General features: G+C 46.9%; 1 protein-coding gene across 18 annotated transcripts in view; it reads left to right on the forward strand.

The window, feature by feature from the left end:
• Positions 1–15473, forward strand: part of LOC119178120 (uncharacterized) — a 647314-nt gene that overhangs the window by 465893 nt on the left and 165948 nt on the right. For all 18 annotated transcript variants that reach the window (XR_012894641.1, XR_012894638.1, XR_012894639.1 and 15 more), the window contains one exon: positions 5589–5746. Coding sequence is in view for 12 of the 18 variants with exons in the window: in XM_075891185.1 (XP_075747300.1) it covers positions 5589–5746 (158 nt within the window). In the remaining 6 variants the exon portion in view is untranslated. The remainder of the gene's footprint in view (positions 1–5588; positions 5747–15473) is intronic.

Consider the following 15473-nt stretch of genomic DNA (forward strand, 5'->3'; position numbering starts at 1 on the left):
GTTCGCACTACCGCCCCATGCCAACAGTGACCATCTTATTTCTCGCTCTCAGCCACCACGGCTTTCCTTTCTCGTTTTTTTTTTTTTACCATGATGATGATGATAGTGGCAGTCAGCTCTTGCGAAACACGTGTGCCACGCGGTGCAAACAACATTACAGGGGGTGTCAACACCCCCACAAAGTAGGCACAACGAGCATGCATCTCGTGAGAAGCTTCAGTGCACAAGTTTTCAAAGCTAGCATGAATTGGTGGTTCGCATATCACATGAATGCTGTCACAGCAGCCTTTTGTTTTTCTCCGAAAAAAATGTCTGCAATCATACGCTGGCGCAGCGAAAAGCTCGGGAAGCATTCTTAGAGTGCTGTGTCACAGTGAAGCATGTCTTCTTTGCAAGGGTACATCTCGGCAGTGCGCGAAGTGTACCATGGACTGTAGCTTTTTTTCTTTGTGTGTGTGTATGTGTGTGCTGTCAGCAATAAGGATGAGGCGCTTCACATGTATGTCTTCAACATTGCTTTGTGGCTCTGTAGGGCCATCATAATAATGTTCTTCACATTTAAGGGGTTGGAAATTGCCACATAGCACCCAAAATCTTTGAAGCTGAATAGGCTGTCATTTTGAATTATTCAGTCAACCTTCCTTGCATGACAAAATGGGGAACTGCAAAAATTCTTCACATTGGGTGAAATTTCGAAATAACCGAATTCAGGCGATGCATTTACCCAGCACCAGTATATTTTTTTTTCATGGCTCTTCCCCGTCACAAAGCCCTTCTCAGTGTGTGACAAGAGCAGAGAACAGTGTTCGAAAGAGAAGCAGGCCTGGAGACGACAACCACAGTGCACCTTTCCCCACCACATGGTTGCTGCTTCTTTGACAATACTTTCCTGCTGGATTATGCTGTGTCAATAGCTAAAAGACACCGCAAAGTCATTCATTGCAAAAAGCTGTCGTGCTTTCTCTTGCAGTGTGGTGCCAAAGCGGGCATATTCTTGAATGTAACATGCTTAGACCAGGTCAGTGTCTCCTAGCTGCAGTTATTTTTCTTGATGGGACAAGCTGTGACTCGTGCTAAGGATCTCTCTTTTACAGCTCTGGCTTTTATTCTTTTACAGTCAAGTGTGACGCTCCATGCTCTTTGCTAATAACGTCTCATTTATATGGTCCTCCTATTTTGGGAAACACTTCTGCTTTAAAAAAGCATTGTCTGCTTCTTCTTCACACTTAAAATCTACGGGATGGATTGTTAAGTCTACCTTTGCAGAGCACCACCAGCTGGTGTAACAAACTGGCAGAGCACATAGACTACCCAGAAAAAAAAAGCACAAAAAAAATGCAGGAGCTGGTTGTCTTTTTCGTGTTTCTCAAGCCAGTGTGCCATGCACACTCCAGTGAGCATTTTGCAAGGTGCCCAATTTTGTGCCACGTCATCTGCCATCTTCTGCTGTACAGTCTGCTCTGGCTACAACAAACCGTGATAATCCAGCAAAATGAGTCCATTTCATCTGAAGTCTGCAATATCAAGGGGCAGGAGGAGAGAAAAGGGACAGGGAGGCTCTCAGACCGGCTCTGGCTACTCTGTGGTGTGGAAGGCGGTGAGGGGAGTGAAATATGACAAAAAAGAGATAATAAAAAAATAGAACGAAAAAAAGCTGGACAACAATATGATAAATGACAGACTCTGCTTAGAGCCGGTCTCAGAGACAAGCTGCCCGCAAGAAGTGCAACAACTCTCGGAGGGCAATGCTGAGGACGGTCTCGGCCAATGTCTCAAGACCTTGTACTGAGACTATGGGCGATTCTCCAGTTTATTTAGCACTTTTGTAAGCTCTTTTCTTGGCACACTGAAGCGACTGCACTCATCAAGGAGATGGTTGATTGTCCCCTCGCAGCAACACTTGTCGCATGTTGGGCTGCTGGCCATTTCATATATAAACGAATAAGCATTCGTTAAGGCCACCTTGAGTCGGTGGCTCAGGGTGGCCTTAACTAAATTTTGATGCTTCAAAACACGCTTTTTTGTGCTTCAGAGCTGCTCTAAAACCGTATTATTCCTACTCCCAAAGCAACTCTGAAAGACTGAAGCCCGCTTCCACCCCTGTATTATCTCAAATGGCACCAGGAAAAGCATCGATTACGTGAGAGATTTGTGTTGAAGAGCATTGACACCATGGTCGAAGACGGCAATTTTAGCCTAACGGACTCGTCAATCGACTCACTTGGACTCACTCAGGCTCATATCGAGCCGTGAGTCATGAGCCTGAGTGAGTCCGGGTGAGTAATGTTTTGATAAGTTTGAGTGCTAGCAAGTCTGACTGAAGAAAATTTTTGTGCGTCTGGGTTTGAGCGAGTCCGGCTCAGGAAAATTTTTCTGAGTGAGCCTAAAGCTCTAAATATATTTCACCAGTAAGTCTGAGTAAGCTCCATGATCTAAAAACTAAGAATATAGGCAGTGACACTCAGCCTTGCGAAAAAATTCAGTACAGACTGCCTGAATAAGCCCATGGCCAGAGCTCCAGGGAAGGCAGATTAAAATATTCTTGCCAATGACAGCATCACTTAGTTGTAGGAGGTCTGATGGAATCTTGATTCTCAACTTTAATAAATAGAATGCAACGTGCGTTTATCTCCTGATAGTCTGAAAATTTTCTGTATGCGAAAGTGCAACAACTGAAACAGCGTTGCTAACAGCATTCTGTCACTAGAGCCGGACACCGTGTCGCCAACATTGCGTAATGGCCACCGACCACAAGTTTGTGTAATATACCTTCGTGCATGGCTGAGCTGTGCACATTGAAACTTGTAGCCTTGTGAAGTGTAATTACAGATAACCTGCCTGAATGATGAATTATGAATGTTGATATGAAGAGAAAATAATTTTGCAAGGTGAAAATAGATGCATTGTGCCCTTTTGCGTGCTCAAGCATTCGACTGTGAATATGTCACAAACAAAGGCAGCACATAAGCTTCTGCTTGCCATACTTAGTATGAGATTCTCATTTTATGCGTTGCAGTGGCAAAAGTGTGATTGCTTTTTCTTTGCAGTGTGATATTGTTCTGGATGGAGGCCGTTGTAATTACATTATTGGAATGGGGCAAGGACCCCACTTTGGTGATAAGCTTTAGGCTCATTGTAACTGAGCTGTGTTTGCGAACTCTTAAAAAAATACAGTAAATAGAACATGAAAGGAACCAGAAATTATGTTTCATGTTGCAGGAGTTCCATTTGTTAAGAGATGAACAGAATTGCAGTAAGTATTCAGGCGTGATTATAAAGCAGTGTCAAAAATCACAGGACACCACTGCTTCGGCTGTTTTCCAACAGTGTGCAACGAAGAAGCCTAGCTCTCTCCACACATTTAGTTAAGATTTTTGTTCTAATAATCGGACACTAAAGAGCAAAATGATTTTTGTGTCTTAGTAAAGCACAATTTCCCATTCCCGAAAATACCGCTCTTACCACAACATGATGCTTAGTAAGCGAGAAAGCATACGAAAAGAAACTGCGGGTGGGATGCCACCTTAAAATGTCTGCACCAAACACCATGGCGTAATACATTTTGAAGGTGCCTTCTGGGTCCTGTATAGCTTCTTATCAATAAAAATGAAGTATATTCTCATCTATGGGGTGCCATAGGCTTGGCATATGAAGTTTCAGGAAGTTTAATTGAGCCAATGCCACAAAAATAGCAAAAATACATATTTGAAGCTTTTGACGTCTCGCGCTAAGTTTTTGGGCCGAATTGAAATATGAAACTTCAAGCTTCATTTTCTTCACTTATAATTAACTTATTATAGAGAAACATGTGACATTAGTATTCTCAGAGTGCAGTTTGTCAATCTAAACCAAATCATTGCTTTTTTTTAGTGTTCCTTTAAAGGCCAACTGCAGCGAAATGGTGCACACCCCAAAAAACTGATTTATAAACAGTCTAGCTGAAGACAGTGCTGCCTGCCAAATTTTACCTTCGAAATGCACCTTTGAAATGCAGCCAAGAAAAAACATGCCAACAATGCAATTTTTGATATTGAAACCAGAAAAAATGATGCCATTACAGCTGACCGGAAGTGAGGAAAACAGCAGCTCGACAGAACAACTGGTGCAGGCGAAGCGTCTGCTCTGCGCTTCGAAGTATGCTCTTTGCGGTTGCGCCCCTGTGCTTTCTCTTCAAATGGCAATGAAAATGCAAACAATGTAAACATGCACCGAGAAGGATAAATGATCATAAAGGCTTTTTAAAGTGCGTATCCAAGTAACGGCTGCCCGCTTCGCGCCTACCGTCTTGTCCTGCTGTGTTGGCAAACTCGCTGGTTCACAATAAATGATGCCGCTCGCTGATGTGCTGAAGATGTTCTAAATGGTTTAATAACTACGGATGATAACACAGTGTTGTTTTCAATACTGATGCTCGGTTTGGAACACTCCCATGTCTACCAAAAGCATCCCTGCATTTCTGTAAGTACTTCTCTGAATGCGCCCAAAACATTTACATTAAAGCTAACGTAGCACAATCACGTTTCTTATAATACGGTCATGAGCCTAAATTGCTTTCAACCAAGCACGGAACATTTCTGTTAAACTTCGCTGCCTTGACTACTCTCAAGTAGAAGCAAGCTGACCTGCTTTTGGAGCTTTTATCTTGCGATCATAGATGGCACAGCTTCTCTAGCACTTTGCGGGTCGTCGTTTTCCTGGTTTTGTTTTTGGAATGGCGTTATGCTATAATTTAGCCCGCGAAACACGCTAATGCAAAGAAGTTATGCTGTAATAAAGCTGTCCAACTATGAATTCATGTCCTCGTCGGCGATTCTTTAAACATAATTCGTCAGAAAGCTTATGATGCCTGTCAGGCTTCCGCTGTTGTATTTGCTGTAATTGAATACTGAAGGCACTGCGTCAGAATTCAGCATTCTTTTCAGTTTCTACAGTATTTCGGTGGAGAGACACTGCTCCTGTTTATATTGGTCATTTTTGAAGTGTGCTGCGTAAAGCACCACACTCTTTAATGTCTCCCATTCCTTTCGCCCGGAAATCCAACAACCTGCAGCTTTTCGAGCTTCAAGTTTTTCTGAAAAGCATGAAAGCTGGTCCCAGCCATGATGTATGTTCCAGGAGTCTGTGGCGCTGCATGTTGTACAGCCAAAAAGGTAACTCCTCTGAATTATCTGCCCGTAGAGTGGCGTCATGCCGAAAAGGAACTGATGCGGCTGCAGGAAGTTTTGCTCGCAAGCTGTGGTGAGCTGCAATTGACGTCATGTCTGTTTGTGTCCCATTAGCTTGAGCACACCGCTAAAGCTCCACATCGTTTGCTAAAGAACAATTAGAGCACTGATTGCAAAGGTAACAACGATTGCAAGCTTTTTCACTGTCACTATGATTGTTTCCCAACCTATGCTACGCATTCCGAGCCTATTCTGCCCAAGCCAAATTTCGATGCAGTTGGCCTTTAAGCCCCAGTTCTATTTAAGAGATTTGAGTTTATTAAGAGTCTACCGTAGTTACCTAAATGGTGCCTGCTTTGTAATGTTTCACCTGAGTGTAGCCGAGCCAGTGGTGGCTAAAGCTTTCAATCCAATACCCTGCAGGGTGGTGCGGCACCGGGAAGCAGTGGAAGGTAATGTGGGCCGTCGTGACCACCTGCGCGTCATCATGTACGAGGAAGGAGGCCGTCTGCATGGACACAGAGACGTGCCGGCCACCCTGCGCCCTCCACGCGGTCGAGGGGACGAGCCATGCTCAACCAGTGAGTGGTTCCATTGGCAAGTCTAGTTAATAAATTACATTGTCTCCCAGTTTGCAGCTTGATTGTATTGCTAGCAGAGTAAAATCCTCCGGTGGGACACTTCACCCATCGGCGACTGCAATCAATCAATCAGTCAGTCAATTGTTTTAGCACTTAAGGAACTAGAGAGCCCTGGAAGACATTAAGCTTCCTAGTTGATTAAGCTGATTAAGCTTCCTAGTTGAATACAGTTTGGTAGCGCCAAGCACTGACATCATACAAGAACTAGCACACATGCATAAACAAAAAGAGAGCATACATTGTTCTTGTACATGATAGTGCATGCAATTAATTGAAGAAAACAAATTAGGCTTGTGTGAATATCCAAATGCTTCGAATATTCAAACTCGTTCCGATTTGAATTTAAATGATTGAATATTTTGAAGTAGTCGAAATGAACGAATAAATGCTTATTAATCCACGTGTAACCTCTATAAAGGTGATTTCACTGCAGTGAAGGGATGCTAAACTGTGAAAGCACTCAGTCAAGTGCACATTAGTTTGCAAGCAACTTTCTGTAAACATGGTTTCACTGCAGTGAAAGGGTGCTAAGCCATGAAAATATCTATTTATTGAAAATCCACATGGCCAAGAAGCCAGACTTCAAGGTTCAATGAAAATATCACTCTCTGATCATCTCATCATGCTTGACCTTTAAAAGCTTGTAATAACAGATTATTTGCTCGAAGTACGGTAAATATTAAAATGTAACATATCTTACAGGTTATAATTTGCATTCTACTAAATCCTGCTATTATTCAAAGTTGGTTCTCCTTCCTCTTGCTTTTAACCAAAAAAAGTGGCATTTGTACAACATGTGTATATATATATATATATTGATAAGAAGTGTCACTACCAGGAAAAACAAGGGAAACGCGGGTAGAGAATGAAGACGACGTTGCCTCCCCTGCGATCCCTCTGAGTGGGTACGAGCCATGGCGGTGGAGATCATCATCATTATACTGTGATTGCGGACTCAGGGCCCATTAAAAACCACCATTAATTTAGTTTGCCTTGTGTAACAATATATATATATGTGTGTGTGTGTGTGTGTGTGAAAATTCAGCTTTTATAGGAGTTCAAAATTTTGCATTATTCTCAAAACCCAAAAATCTTAGATGAATTCATGCCTGGACACTCAAAAATCAAGGCACAAGAGTCCCATTATATTTTTTCTATAGCATTTGAATGAACAAAAACATATACGCAGTAGTGAAATACCTGAATGCAGAACACCTTTAATTTTGCATACATAACAACCTCGGCTTTTCAAGCTTATTGTGAAACATGCAAGCGTACTTTACGAGATTGCTTTCAGTGATTGAACCATGCTCCGACACGGGATGCCGTGTCGAAAGGAGGAGGCATCCCCAACATAAAACGTGAGAACGTTTATTAACTGGGTAGCAGCAGCGATGCAAGCGTGCTAACGCTGTCTTCGGAGGTTGGATAAGCGAAGTGAGCACTGAGCTTGGCAGCTTGGGTTTTATAGGCGCAGTGGTTATTTAAGTCTTCGGTGCTGTATTTTATCAGAAGCCTGTTCCAGTAGGGGGCCGTGTCACGCTAGGCTAATCAGTGGTGAGGTGGAGGCTGCGCAGGACTGTGCGCAGTGGTCACCATATCACCCCCCGAAAAATTTGGGAGGTGTACCAGACATCTTGATCATGTCGTGAAAGTAAGGGCCTGTGACATTGGTGGCTGTGGAAAGATGCCTAAGGGAGGAGTGGCACTGCCCGGTTTGTGGCGCAGTGATGTATGCGAGCTTGAGTCAGTCAATCGAGACGTGGATGTCATTCCCGTTCAGGCGCAGAAAGAAGTTCTTGTCGTCACGATGTACTGCCAGGCAGGGCCCGCTATAGGGTGGCTAGAAGGGCCGGCGCAAGGTGTCATCACGGAGGAAAGCGTGCTCTTTGAACACAAAAGGTGTAGGCTTACTGCGATGGGCGGCAGGCGATGGGGGTAAGGCGGCAATAGTGCGTCGGAGCCGGGCGACGAAGTCATTGAGGCCTGACGTCATAGTGCTGGATGGCAGAGCTGCGAGAAATTCATCTGGGAGATGGAGTGGTTCTCTGTAGACGAGCTCTGCTGGTGCAGCGTGGAAGTCTGGCTTGAAGGTAATGTGAAGATTGAGATTGACAGCCGGGATGGCCTCGAGCCAGGTTGATTCCGGGTGGCACCTCATGGCTGCCTTGAACTGTAAATGAAAATGCTCGATCGTTATGCTGGCCCAGGGGTGGTAACTAGTGGACCTTAAGCGTTCAAAACCAATAGTCAGTTTGAGAAGCCTGAAGAGGTGCGACTCAAACTGTCATTCTTGGTCAGTGGTTACATGGCAGGGGGCGCCGAAATGAGTAATCCAGTTGGTGAAGAAAGCCGAGGCCACGTCTTCCGCAGCGATTCCTTCGAAGGGCCGTGCCTCGGACCATCGAGTGTACCAGTCGATAGCGGTGAGGCAGCAGCGATAGGGTCCAGTTGGGGGAAAGGGCCCTATGATGTCGAGGGGAACATCCTTGAACCTATCAGAGGGCTGAAGGAATGTTCCGAGTGGGGTCGTGACAGGCCTGGTGATTTTGGTGCGTTGACAGTGAATGCAAGAGCGCGCCCAGGTGTGACGATCCCGCTGCATGGAAGGCCACATATAGCGGTCAGCCACGAGGCGTGTAGAGGCTCATATGCCTGGATGGCTGAGGTTGTGCAGCTGGTCAAAAAAACCACGGGGATGGGACAGCAGCACATAGAGCCTGCTTCGTCCTGTTGACGGGTCGCAATAGATTGTGGTTGTCGACCCTGGAATGGAGACTTCTTGTAGGTGAAGTGAGGATATGCCCTTGCGAAGTTCCTGCAGTTCGGCGTGAGTGGTATGAGCCTCGGCGATGACGTCCGCTGTTATCTGCACTGAGGTAATGGTGACTACACGTGATAGCGCGTCGGCGACCGCGTCTTTGCCGCTGACATGTTGGATGTCGGTGGTGAATTGTGCGATGAATGAGAGTTGGTTCTACTGAACAGGCGGGAGTTTGTCGCGACGTTGAGAGAAGGTGTAAATAAGAGGCTTGTGGTCGGCATAGATGGTGCAGTTCTGTGCTTCGAGAATATGGCGAAAGTGTTGGAACTGCTTCGTATATAGCCAGAAGTTCTCTGTACAGTGAAATCTTGGTAGAACGAACCCCACAATAATGAACTTTTCAGGTTAACAAACTTTTAAAAAATCCTGCACCGACTGCTAATAGTTTCAATGTAAAATTATTTCACTACTGCATCCCTCAAAATACCAAACTTTTCAGAATATCGAGCATTAATTTAGTTCCGCGTTATATTAAAGCCTTAGTACTACGAACTTATGTTCTGAAATCCGTCGCAACCACTAGAGCGGTACGCAAGCAGACGACAAAGCGAATTGATGCCTTGCTTCTCAGAAGAAGCATGACGATGTGGAGGAAAAAAAAAAATGGAAGGGCGACTTTCTTTTCTTTCATTTTGTTGAAACGCCCTGCCGCGGTGGTCTAGTGGCTAAGGCACTTGGATGCTGACCCGCAGGTCGCAGGTTCGGATCCCGGCTGCGGCGGCTGCATTTCCGATGGAGGCGGAAATGATGTAGGCTCGTGTGCTCAGATTTAGGTGCTCGTTAAAGAAGCCCAGGTGGTCGAAATTTCTGGAGTTCTCCACTACGGCATCTCTCATAATCATATGGTGGTTTTGGGACGTTAAACCCCACATATCAATCAATCAATTTTTGTTGAAACGCGGACGCTGCACATTTACAAGCGAGTGCCGAGGCGAGGGCGACACGGGAGGGCAAGCTCAGCAAGGCAGAGTGGGAGTTGTGGAGCAGAAAGCATGGGTGCGGAAAACCTGAGACAGCGAGAGAGCAAAAAACGAAACGAGAGGAATTTTTTTTAGCACTTTTTTTTCTCCGAAAAAGGCGATGACATCCGTGACGCTTCGGGTTTTTCCTTGAAGGCCTTGTTTTTTCAGTCGTGTTCATCTCTTTTCGGTGATTACTTATCGCGTCCGAAAGCGAGTTGTGAAAAACGAGTTCTTTTCTTGTGAAAAACGAGTTCAAGGACCTACTGTTGTAAAGGTAAGTCGTCTTGGTCGGTGAAAAATAAGTATGTATGGTTAATTTTTTAGCTTTCACTATAACGACCTTTCAAAATAACGAACAAATTCTCACGGTCCCGTGAAGTTCGTTATGCCGAGATTTCACTGTAGTAGGCTGGCAAATTGGTTGGGGCGGCGGTCGTGTTTTCATCAGTGGAACTGGAACTGGCGGCTTAGGAGGTCGTTTTCGGAGTAGCGAGTTTTTTTCGAGAAATAGGCCAAGGGATGCCAGGTGTGGTCCACGCGCTGCATGAGGGCGGGGCCGATGGCGAAGCTAGATGCGTCTGTGAAGAGCCCCAAGAGAGTGTCTGGCACGGTATGAGTGAGAAGCGTGGCGGTGCAGAGGGAAGCTTTGCATTCTTGAAATGTTTTCCCTAACGTAGGTGTCCACGTCACAGGTTGGTTTTCTCGTATCCCAGTCAAGCCATCGTGGAGGTGAGCCTGGTGTTCTGCTGCGTGTGGCAAAAACTCTCTGTAGAAATTCAGCTTGCCGAAGAAACATCGGTCTTCAACAGTACTGGGTCGAGGGTAATTTTGTAGGTCAGAGACAAGTTGGGGCAAGGGTCGAGTTCCCTCAGATGAAACTTCGTGCCCAAAGAAGCAGACGACGGAAGCGCCTAGCGTGCTTTTTCGGATGTCGACGAGTAGGCCGTGGTCGTCGAGGCATTGGAACAGCAGACGAAGGGGCCTGTGGTGCACTTCAGCGTCGCGAGAAAATACCAGTATGTCATGAAGATAAGCCAAGCACAAGTCGAGGCCGTGGACGACTTCGTCTATGAAGCACTGGAAGGTTTGTCTAGTGTTCCGCAGGCGGAAGCTCATGAAGGGAAACTCGAACAATCCGAAGGGTGTAACTAGCAAGGACGACGATACAGCATGATGGCCAGAACAAGAAGTGGCATCGGTTTATTCAGTCACTGATTATATAGGCGCACGATAGCGCGCCGTGAGTATCTGCGCATGTCCGATGCGCAGTCGTGATGCAATAGCCTTGCCGGATACATCCTTTCCGTTAATAACAAAATTACATACCCACCGAAACAGTGGTAAGTACATGGCATTTCAAAAAATGATATCATACACTTGGTTAAAGTCCTTGTCATAATGAAGACGCTGTGATGGCTTCACGGTTCGAGTCGACCTTCTCAAAGCTGGCGTCGGTGGTGAAGTTGACTGACGCACCACAGGTGGCGAAGGGTCGCCCAACGTCGGAATTTCGCGACGCCGGCCATTGGCTGGCGAGGTTGAAGTTGCCACTGTCAGATGGCCACTAGCGTTGTTGTCCGCTGAGCTGGTATCGATGTCGTCGTCGCTTTTCTCGATGAACCGTTCGCCAGTTTGAAGTAGGTGACGACGGTTGCGCCTTAACAGATTCTGGTCCTCCGTTTTGACAAGGTAGGACCTTGGATATGGCGAACCCACCACTTGAGCTTTCCGGGACCATGCAGCGTCTCTGAGCCTCACGACGTCACCCTTCTGCAGAGGAGGCAAAGGTCTTCCCCCTTGGGCCTGGCTGTGCTTTTTGACGTCGGTTGCGGTCACTGTACTGAAGTCCGGGAGGTTGGCGCGAAGGCGCCTTCCTTGCAGTAGTTCACCAGGGGATCGCCCGTCCTCCAGTGGGGTAGAGCGGTAGGCCAGCAGGCCCAGCTAGAAGTCGTTGCCCGAATCTGCAGTTTTTTTTTAAGATGCGCTTCACAACCTGCCTACCTTTTTCCGCAAGCCCGTTTGACTGCGGATAATGAGGTTTTGAAGTGACGTGCGTGAAGTCGTATCTCCTTGAAAGCAAAAAAAATTCATGGCTGGAAAATTGTGGGCCGTTATCAGTGCATACTTCGACGGGCACGCCAAATCTGGCAAAGATAGCGCTCAGTGCTGCGATGGTTGATTGCGCCGACATGTCAGGTAGTTTCTGAACTTCCGGAAAGTTTGATAAGGCGTCAAAGACAACGATGTACGAGTCCCCCGCAAACGAAAAAATATCAGCTCCAACTCTATGCCATGCACAACCTGGCACGGGCCGCACTTGAAGGGGTTCCTTGGGCTGTTTGTAAGCATACTTGCGGCATGTAGGACAAAGTTGCACCATGGAAGCAATCTCAGCGTTAAGCCCCGGCCAAAACACGAGGCGTCTGGCCCTTTCTTTGCATTTTTGCATGCCGAGGTGACCTGCATGGATTTTTTCAAGCATAGTTTTTCGCATGCTTTTCGGAATAACAACCTTCGACGCCTTTAAAAGTATTCCGTTGACAAATGAGAGGTCTTGCTCAAAAGGCTTTAGTTCACCTTGTACTGGAAGCCCCGCCGACAAACTTGCGATCACCGACTGTAGGTAGCGGTCACGAGCAGTTGCCGCTTGCAATTCTTTCTGCGTTGCTTCTGTGACACGGTAACCTAGAAGCTGGATTGCGTGAACTTCCACGTCGGTAGTAGCACCAGCGTCGTCTTGGTTGTCAGCAGTTGACCGGGACAACATGTCAGCAAGAACAAGGTGCTTCCCAGGAATATACTGCAAAACAAAATCATACTTGAACAACCTCAAAAAGAACCGTTGAAGGCGAGGTGGCATGTCACTAATTTCCTTTCGAGCAATTGACAAGAGTGGCTTGTGGTCCGTTTCAATTGTGACTTTCTGGCCGTAGACGAACTGGTGAAATTTTTCGCTTCCAAAGCAAATTCCTACGGCCTCCTTTTCTATCTGTGCGTACAGTTTTTCTGCCTTAGTCAGTACTTGAGATGCGTAAGCTACGGGCCGCCACTTGTTATTGTGACGTTGCAGAAGAGCGGCACCGATGCCGTCCTTCGATGCATCGCAAGACAACCTTGTTTCCCGTCGTGGGTCAAATATTGCGAGCACGGGAGCGGTGGTCAGAATTTGCGTGACGCTTTTCCACTCTTTGGCGTGGTTATCTGTCCACTCAAACTCAGAACTGGCCTTGATAAGAGTTCTTAAGAGGGCCGTTCTTTCAGATAGCTGCGGCACGAACTTCCCAAAGTAGTTCAACACACCAAGCATACGTTGAACATCGGCCTTGCATGTTGGCACTGGCATTTGAACCAAACTTTTTACGAGCCCTGGATTTGGGGATATGCCGTTCGCACTTATGATATCACCCAAAAACCGTAGCTCTTTTACGCAAACTTGCACTTGTGCAGATTAAACGTTAATTCAGCTGTTTCAGCAGTTTTGACGACTGCTACCAGGCGCTCATGCTCTTCCTTCGTTGAGCCCCAGACCAGGATATCATCTATATATATCAGCACGCCTGGCAGACCGTCAAATACCTGACAAAGTGCCTGCTGAAACACCTCGGGTGCAGATGAGATGCCAAAAGGTAGCCTTAGAAAACGATATCTGCCAGAAGGCGACGAGAACGTACAGATTTTTGATGTTTTCTTGTCCAAGGGCACCTGATGAAAGCCGGCGTTTGCATCCAAACAGCTAAAATAAGTAGCACCGGTTAGCCGTGCTTCCAAGTCCTCGCGTCTGGGTAAAGGGAAATGCTGCCTCTTGATATACTTGTTCACTCTTCTAGGGTCCATGCAAACCCTTAGAGCACCGTATTTTTTTTTACAAGTACCAGAGGGCTTACCCAGTCGGTTGGATCATTTTCTTTGACGATGATGCCCCTTTGGATCATTCGCTGTAGTTCCTTCTTCAGAGGTTCCTGAAGTGCAAGTGGAACCCGGCGAGCAGGCTGAACGACCGGAACCGCGTCTGGATCCAGGACCATTCTGTACTGCGGTTTCAAGCAGCAGAGCCCTTGGAACAGGTGCTTGAAATCTTTCAAAAGTTCATACTCAGATGAGGCATTGACAGCGTCCACCGTACATCGAACCAATCCAAGCGCTTCACTGGCATCGAGCCCAAGGATGGCTTGGCGCCCATTCTTTACGATGAAGAATTTCACGCTTATCTCGATGGTTCCGACAGACACTTTCTGTGACGTTGTTCCGTAACTTGAAATAACGCCCCCGTTGTAGGCGCGCAACACTGACCCGGTAGGTTGCAACGCTTCTTTGGATCCAAGCTTACGGTACGTTGTAAATGGAAGTAAGCTTGTCTGCGAACCGGTGTCCACTTTGAACGTCACTTCTCTGCCATTTACTCGAGCCTTGATTGTCCAGTCTTTCTTGCGACAATTTTCGGAGCCGATTTCGAGAATCTCAAAGTCATTCTCAACGAGATTAGCTACTTTTCTAACGGCGGTAGACTTCTGGCAACAACTTGCAAAGTGGTTGTATTTGCAGCAAGAATGACATAATTTACCGTACGCGGGGCATTGCTTAAATTTACGTTTGCGGTTGCACTTCCTGCAGCAAATATCTTGATTATCGCGACTCTGCTTTTTTTTCCGCTGCTGCCGTTTTTTCGTCACCATTTCGCCACTTGAAACTGCGTCAATGCTGTCTTCTGTCCTATTCCAAACTAGGCTCCTTAGTGCCGCTGCTTCTGCCGCTTTACACATTTCCTCGGCTTTTAGTAGTGTCAGGCCTCTCTCGGCAAGCATTCTTTCACGCAGCTTTGGGTCTTTCGTACCAAACACAATTTGGTCTCTAATCAGGGAATCGTGCTGATCCCCAAAGTTGCACTGTGTCGCCTGCTTCTTTAAGTACCGCACAAACTTCTCAAAAGGTTCTTTCTCCACCTGGCTTCGTGTACGAAAAACATATCTTTCGTGAATTTCATTGCTCACCTCGGAGAGGTAGGCGTCGAACTTCCGCACGACCGTGTCCTAACATTCCTTGCTTTCTCCGGGGCCGTACTGAGAGTTGTTGAAGATGTCGAGCACTTCGTCTCCCGCGAAGCTCAGCAAGAGCGCCACTTTCGAGGAGTCACTTTTCGGGGACTTCTCGGCTGCCGTTGCTTGCAGAAAAAGCTCGAACCTTTGCTTGAAGCGCTTTCAATTTTCAGACAAGTTGGCCGATAGGCGCAATGGCTCCGGCGGCTTCAGTAGGTTCGTGGCGATTCCGCGCCGTTGCTGCCGTGCTTCGGTCCGCGGTGGCCACTTCTGATACCATGTAACTAGCAAGGACGATGATACAGCATGATGGCCACAACAAGAAGTGGCATCGGTTTATTCAGTCACTGATTATATAGGCGCACGATAGCGCGCCGTGAGTATCTGCGCATGTCCGATGCGCAGTCGGGATGCAATAGCCTTGCCGGATACAAAGGGTGTGATCATGGCCGTCTTCGAGGCGTCATCTGGATTCACGGATATCTGTGTGGGGGCCTTCACAAAGTCCAGCACGGAAAACACATGGCAGCCGTGAATGCGTTGTGCGAAGTCCTGTATGTGGTAGACGGGGTACCTGTGCGGGATGGTGCATGCGTTGAGGGCGCGGTAGTCCCCACAGGGCCGCGAGCCTTCGGTCTTTTTTGGAAGAAGGTGGAGTGGCGAAGCCCATAGATTGTCAGAGTAGCGGGCAATTTTTTTGTGATGCAAGGCCTCAAATTCTGCTTTGGCTATGTGCATGCGGTCCGGGCAGAAAACTGGAGGGCCTAAAGTGATCCAGATGTAGTGCACGGTGGTGTGCTGCACGTTGCGTGGCAGTCTGCTGGAGCGCGTCAAGCTGAGAAATTCGG

Source organism: Rhipicephalus microplus, chromosome 1 (genome assembly GCF_043290135.1).
Source record: "Rhipicephalus microplus isolate Deutch F79 chromosome 1, USDA_Rmic, whole genome shotgun sequence".
Lineage (NCBI taxonomy): Eukaryota > Metazoa > Arthropoda > Arachnida > Ixodida > Ixodidae > Rhipicephalus > Rhipicephalus microplus.